The sequence below is a fragment of the Vanellus vanellus genome (genome assembly GCF_965231255.1).
Source record: "Vanellus vanellus genome assembly, chromosome: Z".
Classification (NCBI taxonomy): Eukaryota; Metazoa; Chordata; class Aves; order Charadriiformes; family Charadriidae; genus Vanellus; species Vanellus vanellus.
The window spans coordinates 9,607,989-9,625,918 of NC_138908.1; the positions used below are offsets into that span (position 1 = coordinate 9,607,989).

Here is a 17,930-nt window from a genome sequence, read left to right on the forward strand (position 1 = left end):
AGCAAAATAAGTTCGACACCCACTGTCCTGCTCTAGATGCACAAAGTTTGTGCTTCACGCACAATTACCTTCTTCAAAATGTAAATCAGGTTTGCATTTAAAATAGCAGTCCCTGGTGTCTGTTTTCATTCAGTAATCTCCCACAGAACTGCCTAGATAAATATTTAGTGAGCATCACTGAGTCCTAGACTATGAAGTGATTGTTTCTGACTTTGATGTTGAACACAGGCATGATCCAGAGAAACTCGATGCCTTCATCATGGATAAAGCGCTCTTAGACTATGAAGTATCAATAGATGCTGACTGCAAGCTTCTAACTGTGGGAAAACCCTTTGCCATTGAAGGTAATAATTGGTTTTATAACATATTGCTCTATTTCTCATGTGTTGCGTGTGCTTTATTGTGATTTGGTGTTCTCAATGAAATATGCAGGTGAAACCGGACCCCTTGAAGATCACATAAAATTCTCAGTGATTATGCAGAACCAAGGTTTCCCCCTTTTTGTGGTTTCTGAACTTTCAGATCACATGTACCATCTGTTGCAATGCTCTGTGTAGGAATTATTCAAAGTGCTCAGGTGGTCTGTCTCTAAACAAGTTGGAGGCACAGTCCATTTCACGGCTCTCAATGAAATAAAAGTAGATCCTGAAATAAGGCTTGCTTTTTGCAGGCTGACTTTCATTACGCATGTTCAAAACCCAGTGAAATACGTTCAAAATGCTGTTCTACAGTTTTGCTCTCATCTGAAGCAGATAAATACTGTTCCCATTTTAAAGGTCAGCTTAAGATTCCCGCAGAATCTGTAGCTAATTGAAGCTAAAGGGAGCCTACCCTGGTACTACGTAGCCTCCTGCGGTCCTGGTGTATTAGCAAGGAGGGATGGGAAGGCAGCCTGGAAGCAAGGCTTGGATGAAGCTGCCTCCAGCACGGGTGAGCACATTAGCAGCTATTAGGCTTCAGGAATCACTTTCGTGATGGATGGCCAGTGAAAATGATTGAAGTTCCCTCTTTCGTCTCCGCCAAGGGCAATCACTCTGTCCGCTTCCATCGCACGTTAAAACATCCTCCTTCAGAAATGTTCAGACCTGATTGAGGAAGGCAATATGCTAAATGAAGGCCAGTGGAAGCTGAGCATTTTAATCATTCCGGCTACAAGCCACCAGCACTAGGCATTTCGTAGAATGCTCCTTTTTGCTATACCTCATCGGCATCTCCCATTTGAATTCACACCAGAGACCTGAAAGCAATCCATTTTCTTCTTCTCCTGTTGTTATCGGGGAGGACAGATGCACGGAGAGCTGTTCAGGCTGTAGCAGGATTTGTGTGTGTGCAGCTGCGTGTTTCGCCATGCGCATGTAACCTGATGAGTCTTCCACTTCGGAAAGGTCAGCTCTACTCAAGTAAACCACCAGCTTCCACAACTTAGAATCAAGTAAAGCAAATTTCAATACAGAAAAAAATACAACAAAACCCCAAACTATTCATTTTTACATAACTAGAATTCATAGCACCCAACTGCAAAACACTTAAACGTGCTGAAAACATGGTATTCACGAACCCTAGCTATGCTTTCTCTGAAACCATTCCTTCAACGTTAGCAAATATATTCAGATGGAAATACAGGCACAAGGTGCAAAAATCAGCAGCAAGGGAGGTTATTGCATTGTAGGTATGCATGTCACCACATCACACTGCATCATTGAAAAGCAAGCCACTGTGATGGGAAATTTACCACTTATGTACATTTATGTGGTTTTTTTCTTTTTCTTTTCTTAGAGGACACAGTCTGAAATTCTGAACTGAAAAACAAAAATCCACAGTAGACTAGAAAGGAATCTCTGCATACAACTGCATGTCTTCCAGGCACGAATCATATTTTTTTTTCCAAAGTCAAGCCCCAGATTCTGCAAATTGAAAGACCACATTTAGAATTACTGAATCCATTTTCATGTACACTGAGTCCTTTGCCAGCACTTTAAAGTGGTAAAAGAAAGATGACAGAGCGGCTAAAACCTGTATTTATTACCCTCTGAAGGTCCATGTCGCTGCCAGAGCAGAACTGCACGAACAGAAAGCATAGCCCCTGGGCTCTGCACTGCTGTGTGACAATACAGACTGCCCCCGTACACACTTATGTGCACGCAGTTTCTCATCAGAAAATACATAGGAAGAAAATAAAATGCCACATCTGACACCACAGTCACGTTCACTGCTGTAACAATGTAAAGGGATCATGGAATGGTTTACTTGACATTGGGGCTAAAGCAAGGTAAAAACGAGGAACCCATGGCAAGGGCATGCAAAGGGCTGTGTTCATAGAGATAAGACAGATTTATTCATCTATCTGTACCTCTATCTTAAGGTTTTGAACATCCAGTTTTACATACTACTTTCATGGTCTTAATAATTTTGAATTTGCACATCGTGTTTGTATTAAGCTACCTTGTTTTGCACAGCAAAAACGTCTCATCTCAGCATTCTCAGTCCACAGTAAAGCAGCATCCAGGTTTGAACTGGCTTGCTGAAACAGAATTGCCAACTTGGTCTGCCACGCTGGTAGTTGATAGCTGACATGAACATACTTTACCGAAAAGCAAACAAGAGAGAGATGATTGTACTGTTTTCCCTTGTAGGATATGGTATCGGTCTTCCCCCCAACTCTCCACTCACCTCAAACATCTCTGAACTGATAAGCCAGTACAAGTCCCACGGTTTCATGGATGTTCTGCACGACAAATGGTACAAGGTTGTTCCATGTGGGAAACGAAGCTTTGCTGTCACGGAGGTAAGCAATGAACTCGGGTCACGTAAATGAGGATTTGCTCAAGTTGCCAATTATTTCCCCTCATTCACAATGTGCAGTAGACACGCACACATGACATAGATGGGCTGCAGCTGAAGGGAAGCATTAGGCTTCAAAAGCAAGGGATGCTAAGCCCAGCAGCGCTCAGATCAGAGCACAAGAAAAACATCAGTAAGACTGTGCTGCTAAGTTGGGCGTGCAGTGCATGCATCAGGGAGCGCTTCTGGAGACAAACAGGGCATGTAACGTAGCATTAAAGAAAAGTGATCTGGCACACTGCACAACGAGTCTATCTGATTCCACTCAGTTATGTGTATCACCATCTACAAGATCTGTCAGTGATTCTGGACCACCTTACACAGGTGCGATGGCTAACATGCTAGCACAGAGACCAACAAGAGCAAAAGAAGCAGAGAGAGCAGGAATTTAGTACCTCCCAAATCACTAATATAGCCCTGACCACTTCCTGACATGCGTGGCAGCTACTTGTACCAAAGATAGGACTTCAGCCTAGAAACGGTCCACTGAGATATCATGCTAAGAACAGAAGAGAAGCAGGTTTCATGAATAAGTAGGTCTATGGGAAATGGAAGTACATCTCCATGATTTTATGTCCTGGTATCAAACCAGAGGAGTTATGCCAGCTTGTGGCAGCTGAAGGTGTAGGCCATTGTTTATAAGAAAAAGACTACTCTTACCGGAATAGCAGGTTTTTTTGTCAAGTTCCCTAGACTGTCAAGTGAAAAAAGATAAAACTACTGAGGAATCAAAAGATCCAGCACGCCTGAAGCGTAGACCATACGCTTTTAGCTCAAGGTGTTCCAAAGGACGTAAGTTACGTGTTCTCACTCGTACAAAACACGTAGCTAAAAGTGTGCTATCTCCTCCTCAGGGCATTCAGCCAAGTACCAAATCACCTCTATGTGTTCCCCAGGGAAGTGGTAGCGTGGCCATTCTCCCTTAAAAGAGAAGCCCAAATTCCCAGGTCTCTGACTCCTGCCCTTCAGTGGTCACCTGGGCCTCTTGTCTGCAAACCTCTCACTGTTGACTAAATCACTAGAAAAATTGCATTTTTTAGAGATCAGACAAAGAAAAAAATTTATTAGACTGCTTTCATACATAGGTTGTTGGGGTATTTCTGCATATCTTATTATATTTTTAACTTTTTTATTAAGATTGTGTCAATATGAAATAAATTACATTTTAACATCAGACATTCATAGAAGAAAATCCAATTTATTTTTATTCAACTTGTTCAATTAATTTTTTTCTTTTTTTGTGTGATTAATTCAGCACAAGAAAGCACATTTAAACAGAAAAGTGTATTCACTGCTATTTCTGATCTGGCTTATCTGAAGATTATATTATCATCTAACAAGACAGGTACCTGGGGAATTTTCTTTTTAATGTAGCTGACATATCTGTTCCTGACAAGCACTTCATTCAGTGACCTCTTGTTACTCTACATTTTAACACAATCTTTTGAATTAAATCTCAGGAAAATTACCAGATGGTAATGGCATTAATTACCACAACTACCTTAAAACTGAAAACTCTTACAGCAGAGACAAACTTACCTTCTTAGTCATTCCCCAGTGATGAGACGTAAGGGGCTTCCTCCGATCATGAGAATCTTCCTCCATTAGCTGTATCCAGGGCTGTATTCTCTGTGTTTCTAGAGAAATAGCTAAGCCACAGAATCAATTCTAAACAACTTTCAGTTAAAAAATGTGGTTTTATTTAGTACTGTTTTTCTTCCAGAATATATATTTGCTTCATTAAGCCAGTGGTCTCTAGGGTGGGGTGCACACAGCCCCTGGGGGTGGAGGAGAAGATCCACTGTGGTGCAGGAAGAAAATGTTCGAATTTCAGTAATACATATATATATACACATAAAAATTATAAATAAATATGCATGCTAAAAAAGTTACTGATAGAGGTCTGTGATCAAAAACAGTTAGGAGACCACTGCTCTAAGCCTTAGCATCTCAAGACTGTCTCCAGGAACTTTTTTTCTGCCATAGCAAATACAGTAATAGAGAAAATAAGCCCTGTCTGGGCAAACTAGAGAAGGCGTGTTATAAAACCAACTGGACTTGTCTTTTTGTGAAGAAAAGCAAACATGAGCAAAGACAGAATAAACCTTGCATTCAAACTGGAGAGAAAAAAATCTGATAGGCAGCATGCCATTTTTACAGTTACTCTTCTGAAAGCCCTTTGCAATTTAAAAATATGAGGAAAGACCATACCATGTTCCTGCAGAGCTATTGCTAGTACATTATCTCTGAGACAAACCCAGTTCCTTCGCTTCCCTACGTTTTTGTTAACTCCTTCATGTTCAGTGATGAAATACTGAGAGTCTCTGCTTTCCAGGTAATGCTTAAACTTCCCTGTGTTCATGGCATGAAACCAAAAATGACATGGTTTAAGTACTCAAAAGATGCCTCAAGGCCTGCCAACAAAGGGAGAGGCGGTGGGAAAAGAGCTGCTCCAGTCTGAAAAGAAAATTCTGGGTTTGTCACGTGAATAGTCCCATGGACTTCCTTTTTTCTCAGTGGCGAACAGGTTTTAAGCATGGGGGTTTAAGGGAGGTTTTAAGCATGGGGTCACAGCTGGAAGACATGCCGTGCTTTAAAGTAATTCAGTCTTTTGAGTGTAACCTCCACATGATGGCCAGAAAGGAAGGCAGGTCTAGCTGCTCCAGGGCTGGTTTTCTGACTGTAGTCCTCATTTAATCTTCAGTTGTGCTAACACAACATGTACAACTGAGTTTTTCTCCAGAGGCCAAGGGCCAACAAGCTGATTCAGGTGACTGAACTGAAGGACTCTAGAAAGCCACTCACAGACTTTGTCTTTGAACAAATCCTGATGTACTCAAAGGCCTTACGCAATCAGAAAGAGCGAGCAGAAACAAAAGTCCACTTGTAAGTCTGTGCCATTGTGGGGTAAGCTCTGCTAAGTCCAGACCTTCCTTTTCCTGAATTCTTCTACCACATCTCCCATGAGCATCCCCTCCTCTTCATTCACTCCTCGTCATCAAGAACTTGCAGATTTTAGAACTTGCAGATTTTAGAACTTGCAGATTTTAGAACTTGCAATTTCACAGCTGGGACAAATTTACTAAACTAAACAGGGTCAAACAGTGGACACTCTCTAAAGCGTAGCTTCCCCATCATTACATCAAGAAGCATGGGAATTATTCTTGGTCTTATCTCTATGTCAGTTTGTATCCTTTACTTGTGTACAGCCCAGAAATCTCTGTTATTTAACTCCCTGCAGTCCATCACAGTAACATTCAACAGATTCACTGAAGTGTGGACAATGTTCAGCAGAGAAGGAGGTAATTCATTTTTGAAAAAGTCTGAGCTTTTAAGTGGATAGTCATTCACATAGATTATATACCAAACTAAGACTGAGCAGCTGCCTTTTGATAGGTAGAGTAAGGCTTTGTATTTTTCTGTCTTTTTGATAAATTTGGTCTGTAGCACACTGCTCCTGTTGACCAAGAGCAATGACCCAAAACCGGGAAAATATGTAGGTGAAATATTGATCAGTATAGCCTTTAAATGGGTGAAATATCCATCTTCTTTTCTTGTCATTGCCCCTTTAGGCTGTACCTGATTCTTACCCACCTGCCACTCCTGCCCACCGAGGTTAGTTTTTCTATAGTTTTGTTTTGAGATTCATCTGCCTACTCATTGTTTTTTTCTAATCTCATACCAGGAAATTATATTTCCTGTGGCAGAACTCACTGCTAGCTCTTTCCATCTCTCTCTATCTGGCAGCACTTTGCTCATTCTAAGTTGCACTTGAAAACAAAATTGTCTTGGAAAGGCATGATCCAGACTGGGGCTGGAAAATTTGCAGTGACTCCTCAAGCTGAGAAACCAAATAAAGATGAGTTTGAAAGTGCAGAGGTCAGTAGGGCTTGACTCCACGGGTTTCTGTGAATCTCTTCAGCAAAAGCACTTACCCAAGGTGTCTTACTCTGGCCAGCACCCACTGGATCATTCATGGAGGATGCAGCTAACTCAAACTTGGAATGAATTGCTACAGTGAATTGCATCTTAACCTCTCCACCGCACGTAATTGTTGGTAGCAGTGGCTGTTCACACTGATTGCTAGTCGCGAGCAATATCGCTGGAGTACTCTTGATTTAAAACTCTCGTGCTCCAGTCCCAGAGGAATTCCTTCGTTGTAAATCTGCTAAGTCCCTACTTAGGGCAGAGAGTGGTGCAGGAGGGAAGTGGGGTTGGCGGAGTTGTAGTTGCACATATTACATTGAGACATTCCTTGTCTCAATGTCATTCCTTTTCAATGTGCGTACAATACCCTGAGCCCTTCCTCTACTGTTTTACTCGTTAATGCCACTTCAGCAGGAGCCGGGCTGCTAGGACTTTCCCCTCCGGTGTATTAGCTCCACCCAAGCTCAGGAGAGACTGCAAATTCTTTCTTTCTGTGGCGTTTTGGGGAACCAAAATACAGTGAATTGGCAGCTTTGCAACTTTCTGCTCATGGTAGCAAAACAGCACCAAGCCCCTCTGACAGCAGGCAGTGTGGATGGCCCAAACTGGCAAGTTGCCTGACAATTAGCAGTGGTTTTGACTGTTCGGACCAGGCAGTAATGATCAGGGCAGGGTGTTTAGGGGATGAGCTGACACGCCGCGGCTTCTTAAGGCAGTATGAAAGGGAAAGGCCTCTCCTGGTCCAAAGAGTAGTCGGGGTTTGGGCAAAGCTGCCTATGCGCACAGACTGTTTCATAGCTTTTAAGCTACAATTTTTAAAGATGCTATTGTTGAAACTGTATCTTCTCTTTCACTTGAATGGCTTGTATGTTCTCCATTCACAAGTGTCACAGGACAACTGAAGCTGTAGGAGTTAGAGGCTGATTTGCACACAGACTGGCAGTTCAGACAGATAACAACCAATACCGGGAATAAAAAATTATATACTGTTACATAGCAGTATCCCAACTACGAATATCAACAGTGCACTGATGATTCACACAAACAGTATCTAACCTGACACAAACACCACCAGACCAAATTGATCCTGTTATTGCAGTTCCACTACTTTCCACAGGTGGTGACAGTGGGGAAAGCACAATGCTGTGCACCTCCGGCTGGTGCCGGAGGGAAAGGTCCATGCTTGTAATGGTGGGGATCAGTCATTGACCATGGGCTTGCATCTGATCTAGACCAGGCACAGAGCAAAGACAAATTCCTTTCATCCTCTCTTCTTCTCTCAGCAGTGGTGGGATCCACTGATGGCTCTTCTGTGGAGCTTTCGAAGGAACTTGCTCAAACTTGACCTGCTGTGGCTTGTGCCTGACTTGGTGATCTTTGGCCTCGGCACAATCAGACAGTGCCTCATTCATCTTGCCATGATTTTATCCATTTGCCATACAGCAAATTGTGCCTTTCTGCTCTGAGTTTTGCCTAGTCTCCTTAAAGGTCAAAAGTTAGTTTCCTTTTTTGTTACACCAATCACCTGACAACTCAACAGTCAGTTTCCTAGCTATAACCTTGGAGCTGTGGTTTACTCGTTTGTCTCTGGTGCGCTGCAGGTGTCAAGGGAAGAGCATGTAGACCCCTCCACGAAGGGAACGAACTGCCCTGTGCTCACAAATAAAAGCTGCCCGTCAGTCACTTTTCACGGTACCTTGTTACCAGCGCGTGAAAAACACAAAGAACAGGAAAAAAGATCTTGCTGCCAAGACAATTTGCTCGGTCTGCACATATGATGCCTGGGGAGGAGACTGGCCCTCGCCCACTGGAGGACTGGGAACATTATGAAGTAGAGTATCACAACATGACAGACGTTGCATTGTAAAGGGGTCGTCTCAATGTGGGAAGAGGCGGTGGCATCTGGACTTGCCCTGGGGAAAAAATACTTTCCATAATGGTCCTGAAGAGTGTATGAGTATTGAGTCTGACAACAAGGTCAGGAGAAGCATGTTTTGGGTTTCCTGGAAATGAGGAACAGATTTAGATTCACCTGTCAAAATTAAAAAAATAAATTAGTTCACTATCTGAGGAGAGAAAGCTGTTATTCCCAATACACCAGCCTGTGATATCACAGAAGCAGATATCTTCTCAGTACCTAATTTGGATATGTGTATTGTTTTCCTTCCCACTACAGACAGGGCTCAGAAAATGGATGAGTTGAAAGAAAAAGATTTATTACAAAAGGGGGTATTTTTCCAGATCTGTGCAAAACTCCTCACAAGAAGAGGGGAAAGGAACTTGTCTTGGTAATGCGAGACAATGATTTGCAGTATCTTAAAATTCAGCACTTGAAATCCTAAAGCTATGGTTACTGGTCTTTGCTAAGGATAATCTCTCTAAAGAGATTGAATATATATTTCTTCAATGATGCCACTTCTTTGAGAGCACAGAAAGCCATAAGAACAATAAATAAATAAATAAATAAAGCCTCTCTGCAGCTACAAGATATGCCCCAATCTAGAGAGGGGGACAGGCTTTAATACTGCTTAGTTACCCAAATACAAGCATTGGGTTTTGCAAACCTACTGAGATGCCCAAATGAGTTTAGAAATCTGCCCTTCATATCCATTTATCTCTAGTAAAGCTGGAAATAATTCCATCTTCACAGAGGTGCTGCAAGATTTAACTTCCGATCTCAGCAAAGGTTTTTAAAATCCTTGTGGGAAAAACGCTATCAAAAAGGACAGCTTATTATTATAGCTAATACACACATGATATCCCTATTTAGTGTTTGGGTTCAGCAGTGTATAGCACCAATACCTGTGCTGCCAACCTGTAAAGTACCATAAAAATCTTTAGAGGCTTCTAATTAGTCAAAGCTGCACTACAGGAGTATTTGATGGTTTATTCACTGCTCTCAGTACAACCAGGGAGAGTAAAGCTTTTACGGTCTCTTGTAGTAGGGAGAAAAGCAGGAGTTTTTCCCATGAAATCCAATAATGAAATCACCGAGTGCTGTTTTTTGTCTCTGCTCCCCCTTTCAAAGAGAACACAAATATCAAATTCTCTTCTCTGCATCCCCTTCCTTCTCTTCAGGGCCCAAAAAAAAAAAGCATATAACTACAGAGGAGACAGCAGGAAACGTTTAGGTAGCAATTGCAGATAGAGGTTGATAAATCAGAAAAGCCTCTCCGAGGATACATAAAAAAGCAGATACCTCCACTTCTGCTCCTGTATTTGTTGGTTTTCAGAAACTGCCAAGTTCCCAATTTGCAAGTGGCAAATAACTTAGAGGCTGTTACCAGTGTAGTGCTGAGCACCCATTAGCTGTAATCATCACAGGATTGACTATGGTTGCTTATTGCTTCAGAACCACCACATGGGCATAATTGAGTTCCTTCTCCTAAACTGCAGGGAGCTACCTCCTGAATTTATGATTACAAAGTTGGAGCAAGGACTGTATTTTTATCCAGGTTTAATAGAGAATACATCACATAATGGGCTTTTATTCCTTAAAAAAAAAAAAAAAAGAAAAAAAAAGAAAAAAGAAAGGAAGATATTGCAGTAGAGACAGTAATTAGTTGGTTTTCTATCACCAGCAAAGACCTAACCCACACACACACCTGACCCCTACCACTTCAGCAGAGGAAAGCAGTGATACAGAGAATCCAATTTATTGCTGCTCTTCCCAAAGATATTCTATATATGCACCTACAAATACATAAACTACAAAATAAGTAGTAGAGCTTGCTGCTCTGATAGCAATCAGCATGAAGCTATGAAAATGAGAGGTGCCTCTATTAGATGGTTTCCTTTATTATTTAACATGTGTGTGTCTACAGTAATTATGAACAGCTGATAAATTGCCTTTTTACAATGGTATGTAAATGTGCGGATATTGCTCTAAATAATCACTCTGTAAGACACACTGTGCTAATTATTTCTCCCCTACCTCGTTTCCCCACTTAATTTAGTCTCAAAAATTGCCCACTACTGTGCAGCCTTTATCAGGCAGCTCTTTCAATGCATTATCTTCTTTATGGCTAGATAAAATATTATTGATGTTTTGTTTTGGCATTTCCTTTCCTAGGAGAAGATGTCTTGTTTGGGACAATTTCAAAAGCTATCTATTACAAGTGAAAAACGCATCTGAGATGCCAATGCTGGAATTTCTTCTCACCTGTTTCTAGGGAAGGTAGAAAGTGATTCTGCAGAGCTGACAGGACAGGGAGCCAGACCCTCATCAGCATAAATCAGAGCAGCTTTACTGAAGGCAAGGGAGTTATTTTTCACGTAAGGAGCTGGCCGAGTGTTCTCTGTGCGGCAGTACTGGAGTGGCATCAAACACCAACCCCAGGCTGGAGGAGGCATCTCATGCATGCAGGAATCCCCACTGCAATTGTCACTATGCGCCTCTTTTAAATTATTATTTTGAATGGCTAGTTTCGCCGTATTCCGTTAAACCTAGTCCCTATTTTCAGAGCAATATAAATCCTCCCTACCACAGAGCGACCCAGCACTAGCAGATCAGGCCTCCTCACTGATCTCCCCCGCCTTTGGGGACTTCTGCATTGCTTCTCAAGCGGCTAAGCAAAAGGCCCTTCGCCCAGCTGATTCACAGGTTCCTGACACCGAGGGAGTTTATGGCAATGCCTGCCCGTAGACTGTTATTCTGTATGACACCAAACAGCAGTAGCCTGGGAGCGTATATATATATATATATATATATATATTTGTGTTCTTCAGATGACTGAGCACATCTATTCCTTTTTAATTATTATTCTATTTCTCATTCAATTTATTCTTGTATTTACTGTTAACTCTGCGTCTCTATGGAAGTTGTTTCATACTTGCCTTTGAACATCCTTTTTGGGAAGCAAGTGATTTGTGTTAATTAATGCTTCTTGGAGAATTAACCTACGTTTAACTGATACATTCAGCTAGTATGGATAGCAGCCTTTTTGCTTCTTACAGATACTTATATATGCTGAATTCAGAGATAAGCCATACTGAGGTCTTGGCTCTAAAGACCTCTGAGAAAATGGTCAAATGTAGGGCCTCATTCTGTTTTTATGCTACCTCAGCTAAAAGTTGGGCTTCACTGCTAATTGAAAGAAACAGGCCAGGTAACACAGACCTCCAGTCAAACACCTTGGGGTTTGAGTGGTTTAAAGCGTTACCGCCTATGATTTTTGTGTTGCCCTCCTGATCCCCTATCTGGAAGGACAAAGTACGGGACGACAGGCTTTTGCCAATAAGAAATTCCAGTGCTGAGAGGGAAGTTTTGCTTTTAGGTTGAACTGATGCACTCTCAGCATCAGAAAACCCTCGTGCCAAGACTCTGACACCCTCCTACCACCACATCGCTCTATTGTGGTTTTCCATTTTCCTTGCCAGGCTGCAGTAAATTTCTTTAGAAATGGCTTTTACACCCCCATTATACCCTTCAACACCCTTGAAGTGTTTATTCACTGGTACAAAAATTCTCTTCCCAAAAATTTTGCTCAGTGTACTTTGGGGCAAGCAGGTTGATTTTGGCAGAGAACCCCCAAAATAAGAGTTCGTTGCCAGTGCCACATTTAAAAGTTCTCACTCTGCTAGACTGCTGAAGTTCTGTTCTTGTTAAAAATCTGTGATATGCTATCTCATATCATTGTGTTTTAAAGAACAGAAATCAAATATGAAAACCAGAAGAAATACTGCTGATTATCACCCAGCAAAGGGACTTCAGCTTCAATGGACTCATCACTAATCAACTCTTTGGCTTAAAATGACCTCATAACAAGATTTTTCAAACATTCTGTGATTTATCTTCCGACTAAACACAGGTTTTTTCTAGATTACACATCTATAGTCATAACAAAGCACAATCCCCACTACCACCCACCCACCAAGCTAACAAACTGAAGGAACACACAGGTCAATTATCCAGGGTGATAGCATCCCAGATACCATCTCCTGACACACAACCCTGCCCAAGCAATTTTCTGCTCGTTTTTTTTTTTCTGACGTGGGGAATAACATTCTTTAATAGAAAGGCCCAAGTAGAACTTGCATTTTTTGGAAATATTTCCAAAGTAGCCTGTGGGCAGTAATTATTAGCAAGAGATTTTAGTTATTGATAAACTCATAACCGAGTTATGGAGGCATGAGAATAAAGGTACTAAGATTATACATAACGTGCAAACCTGACACACCTATTGGAGTGCAGGTGTTTGTGGTACAGGTGACTGCTGTACATGGTTTCTTGGTCTTCAAACATGATTAATGCCAATAAAAGACTCAAGTTAATTAAAGGCTTCCTACCCTACATGAAAAGGGTGAGTCGGCAGAACATTGTGAGAGTGTTCCTGTTTTTCATAAATGCAGTTGGGGTTCCTAACAAACACAGTTTCAGTCCTGTTAATGTAGGGAGTGGAGAGGTGCCATGGTTCTGCTACTTCTTCAAAACGTCTTCTCCATGACCTTTCATTAAGGGTAAAGCACAAAAAGGGGAAGCTAATGATCAATTCCCAGAAAATACGAAGAGTTGGTCTTAGCTCACTGCTGATGAAGGACTTGTTCTCCAGTTCATTGACTGTTCTGTCAAGCAGTATTTGCTTTTACAAATGCAAAGACACCACAAATACTAGATTCTCATACGTGTTCCACACCTAATCTCATTAGAGAAACAGCACAAGAAAAAAAGTTCCCTGGTCTATATCTGGTTCTCATTCCCATGACAGGTCCTTTGCTCTGACAGAACACCAAGCTTTCTGCAGCACAGAAGAGCATCTAGACCATTCTGCAATATTTCACCATTGTGTATTCATGGAATCATGGAATTTTCAGAGTTGGAAGGGACCTCTAGAGATCATCTAGTCCAACTCCCCTGCTAAAGCAGGAGTGCCCAGAGCACATTACTCAGGACTGCATCCAGGCGGGTCTTGAACATCTCCAGAGAAGGGGACTCCACAACCTCCCTGGGCAGCCTGTGCCAGTGCTCTGTCACCTGAACCGTAAAGAAGTGTTTCCGTGTATTTGAACGGAACTTCCTGTGTTCTAACTTGTGCCCATTGCCCCTCGTCCTGTCACTGGGAACCACTGAAAAGAGCCTGGCTCCATCCTCCTTCAACCCACCCTTTAGATACTTGTACGCCATAATAAGGTCTCCCCTCAGCCTTCTCTTCTCCAGGCTAAAGAGTCCCAGCTCTCTCAGCCTTTCCTCATAAGGGAGATGCTCCAAGCCCTTAATCATCTTAGTTGCCCTTCACTGGACTCGCTCCAGCAGTTCCCTGTCTCTCTTGAACTGGGGAGCCCAGAATTGGACACAGTATTCCAGTTGTGGCCTCACCAGTGCAGAGTAGAGGGGGAGAATGACCTCCTTCGACCTACTGGCCACGCTCTTCCCTATGCAGCCCAGGATTCCATTGGCCTTTTTGGCAACAAGGGCACATTGCTGGGCCATGGATAATTTACTGTCTACTAGGACCCCCAGATCCTTCTCCTCCAAGCTACTTCCCAGCAGGTCCACCCCTAACCTGTACTGGTGCTTTGCATTCTTCCTCCCTGGGTGCAGGACCCTGCACTTTTTCTTGTTGAACCTCATTAGGTTCTTCTCTGCCCAGCTCTCCAGCCTGTCCAGGTCACACTGGATGGCAGCACGGCCCTCTGGGGTGTCAGCCACCCCACCCAGTTTGGTATCATCAGCAAACTTGCTGAGGATACACTCTGTCCCCCCATCCAGGTCATTGATGAAGATATTGAACAAAATTGGACCAAGTATTGACCCCTGGGGGACACCACTGGTTACAGGCCTCCAATTTGACACTGCTCCATTAATCACAACCCTCTGAGTTCTGTCACACAGCCAGCTCTCAATCCACCTCACTGTCACCTCATCTAGCCCACACTTCCGCAGCTTCCTAATGAGGATGTCATGGGAGACAGTGTCAAAAGCCTTGCTAAAGTCAAGGTAGATGACATCTACGGCTCTCCCCTCATCCAGCCAACCAGTGATAACATCACAGAAGGCTATCAGATTGGTCAAGCACAATCTACCCTTGGTAAATCCATGTTGTCCACTTCCAATACCTTCCTGTTCCTCAACATGTTTGGAGATGACATCCAGAATGAGTCGCTCCATTACCTTCCCAGGGACAGAGGTGAGACTAACTGGTCTGTAGTTCCCTGGGTCCTCCTTCTTGCCTTTTTTGAAGATCGGAGTGATGTCAGCCTTCCTCCAGTCCTCAGGCACCTCTCCTGTTCTCCGTGACCTTTCAAAGACGATGCAGAGTGGTCTAGCAATAACATCCGCCAGCTCTCTCAGCACTTGTGGGGGCATCCCATCAGGGCCCATGGACTTGTGAATGTCCAGCTTGGCCAAGTGGTCTCTGACCCGGTCCTCCTCAACTGAGGGAAAATCTTCCTCTCTCCAGACCTTCCCCTTTGCCTCCAGGGTTTGAGATTCATGAGGGACAGCTTTAGCAGTGAAGACCGAAGAAAAGGCAGCATTCAGTAACTGTGCCTTCTCTGTATCTTCCACCACTAGGGCACCCGTCTCATTCACCAGTGGGCCTACATTTTCCCTAGTCTTCCTTTTTCTGTTGATATACTGAAAGAATCTCTTCTTATTATCTTTAACTGCATTGGCCAAGCTGAGTTCTGATTGAGCTTTGGCCCTTATAATTCCCCCCCTGCATAGCTTCACTACATCTTAGTGTTCCTCATAAGTTGCCAACCCCCTTTTCCAGAGAATGTGAACTTCCCTTTTTTTCCTGAGGACCAGCCAAAGCTCTCTATTTAGCCAGGCTGGTCTTCTTATCCGTCGGCTCGTTTTTCGGGACATGGGGATGTGCTTCTAAGAGTACCTGCTTGAAGTATGCCCAGCCTTCCTGGGCACCTTTGCCCTTCAGGACTGTCTCCCAAGGGACACTCTCGACCATGCTCCTAAACAGGCTAAAGTCTGCCCTTCGGAAATCCAAGGTGGCAGTTCTGCTGGCGCCCCACCTTGCTTCACCAAGAATTGCAAGCTCTGCCATTTCGTGATCACTGTGCCCAAGACGACCTCCAACCTTTACATCCTCCACAAGACCTTCTCTGTTAACAAACAGTAGGTCCAGTAGGGCACTTCCCCTAGTTGGTTCCTTCACCAGCTGTGTTAGGAAGTTGTCTTCCACACACTCCAGGAACCCCCATGACTGTTCCCTCTCTGCTGCGTAGTATTTCCAGCAGACGTCTGGGAAGTTGAAGTCCCCCACAAGAACAAGGGCAGATGATCGTGAGACCTCTGCCAGCTGCTTATAGAATACTTCATCAGCTTCTACATCCTGATTGGGGGGTCTATAACAAACTCCCACCACTATGTCTGCCTTATTGGCCTTCCCCTTGATTTTTATCTATAAACACTGTCATTCACATTGTTAAGTTCTAGACATTCAAAACTGCCCCTAACATAAAGGGCCACCTCTCCTTCCTTGCCTTCAGTCAGACCACATTTCCAAATGAGAAGACAGAAGCATCTGTTAAAATACACCAACAGCCTATTTTGTTAACTTCCCTTTTTGATTTTATTCACAGACACTGCAGATGGGTATCAAGCATTTTTCTGGGCTCTTTGTGATGCTGTGCATTGGGTTTGGTTTGTCCATTCTTACTACTATTGGGGAACACATTGTGTACAGACTGGTCCTACCACGAATCAAGAAGAAATCCAAGATGAAGTACTGGCTCCATACAAGTCAGGTATGTATTCAGAAGTAACTCTGTGAAAGTCATGTGGCTGATTAAGAAAGACTGGACAAGAACGAGGTGTAAAAGATTGTAAGAGCTGTGATGATTGGCATTTGAAGTGTGACAGCAGCTTCTGGAGACAGAAGTTTACTTAATGATGGAATGAGAAGCACAGAGAAAACAGTTTAAATATTCACAATTGCAAAGCCTACAAAAGGGACCTTTCCATTTGCCTTTGTAACCTTACAACTCTTTTGGACTCCAGAAGCAACAGTGTTGTTATCCTGAACTGGCTAACCAGAATATTTTGTCTCACTGGTACAGGTTCCCAAACTTTTGGTGCATGCAGGAAGTGCTGGGTAACTTCTTTCATTATTCTAGGGAAAATAATGGGAGAAAATTGCTCTAGGTGTTTGCTGTAAAATAAGAGATTACTTTGCAGCAAAAGGCACAAAAAGGAAGCTTCTGTTGCTTTAAAGCAGCGCAGTGGAAGAGATCTTTTAGAAAATAACAAATTTTGCTTTTTTTCTGAGGAATTCTAACATCAAGGATTGTTTGCAAACTATTTATCAGCCTTTCATTGATTGCCCTTCCTTGGGAAACTACGGGAAAATAAATCTGTTGTAATGACAAAGCACAGACATTGCCTCTATCCGTGAATGTGCAAAATAATTTATGCTCAAGTCCATCACACAAAGCCCAAATTGTTTACCTATTTACAGAGCTATTCTTAATCTTGCTTTTACTAATTTATTTTCTTCTTTTCCCTCTAGAGATTACATCGTGCTCTGAACAGTTCATTTATTGAGGACAAATGCCAGCCTAAGACAAAACGAGCAGAAAAGAGGTAGGAAGTTTTGCATGCCTTAAAACACAAACTACAAAAATTACTTTGGAATGAAATATGTTGTGTCTGGATATCTACTCAGGGATCTAATACACATCAAAGATAATAAAACCAAAAAAGGAAACAAGATAGAAGTGACAAGGGAAGGAGGCAGAAGTGAATTCATTATTTCCAATAGAATGTATTAAATCTGGAAGTTTTGGTTTTTTCATGATTTCGCATACAGCTTATAAAAGGACTGCCATTCTAAAGGCAGTTTTTTTAAGTCCACTGCCCTTGTTTTCAGGTCATTAATTACTCACATACTAAAGCGCTAGCAGATAACTAGGGCCCTGTGAGACAGCTTCACAGTGAATGAGAGATCAGGCAGTATACGTATTAGAAACCTTTTCAGCTTTCTTATTTTTTAGAGTGAGAAATAAGAAAGCTGAGAAGAGGCAAATGCAGTCCTTTCAGAAACCTTTGACTCAAACAAGTCTTGTTGGAGAAAAAAAGTGGGTAACAACCTTGCCTTGTTTTCACAGCCTGTGTCTTCCAAAGAGGACACAATCTTATCTACAGCTACCAGGAACACAAGGCATTTTATTAAAAGTGTACATTTGCTCAGTAACTCAAAACTATT

General features: G+C 42.5%; 1 protein-coding gene across 1 annotated transcript in view; it reads left to right on the top strand.

Moving 5' to 3' along the window:
• Positions 1-17,930, top strand: part of GRIN3A (glutamate ionotropic receptor NMDA type subunit 3A) — a gene marked incomplete at its 5' end in the record, with an annotated part of 76,681 nt that overhangs the window by 55,440 nt on the left and 3,311 nt on the right. Inside the window, 4 exon segments of the mRNA XM_082498041.1 lie at positions 229-344; positions 2,634-2,785; positions 16,309-16,473; positions 17,235-17,308. Coding sequence (XP_082354167.1) covers positions 229-344; positions 2,634-2,785; positions 16,309-16,473; positions 17,235-17,308 — 507 coding nt within the window.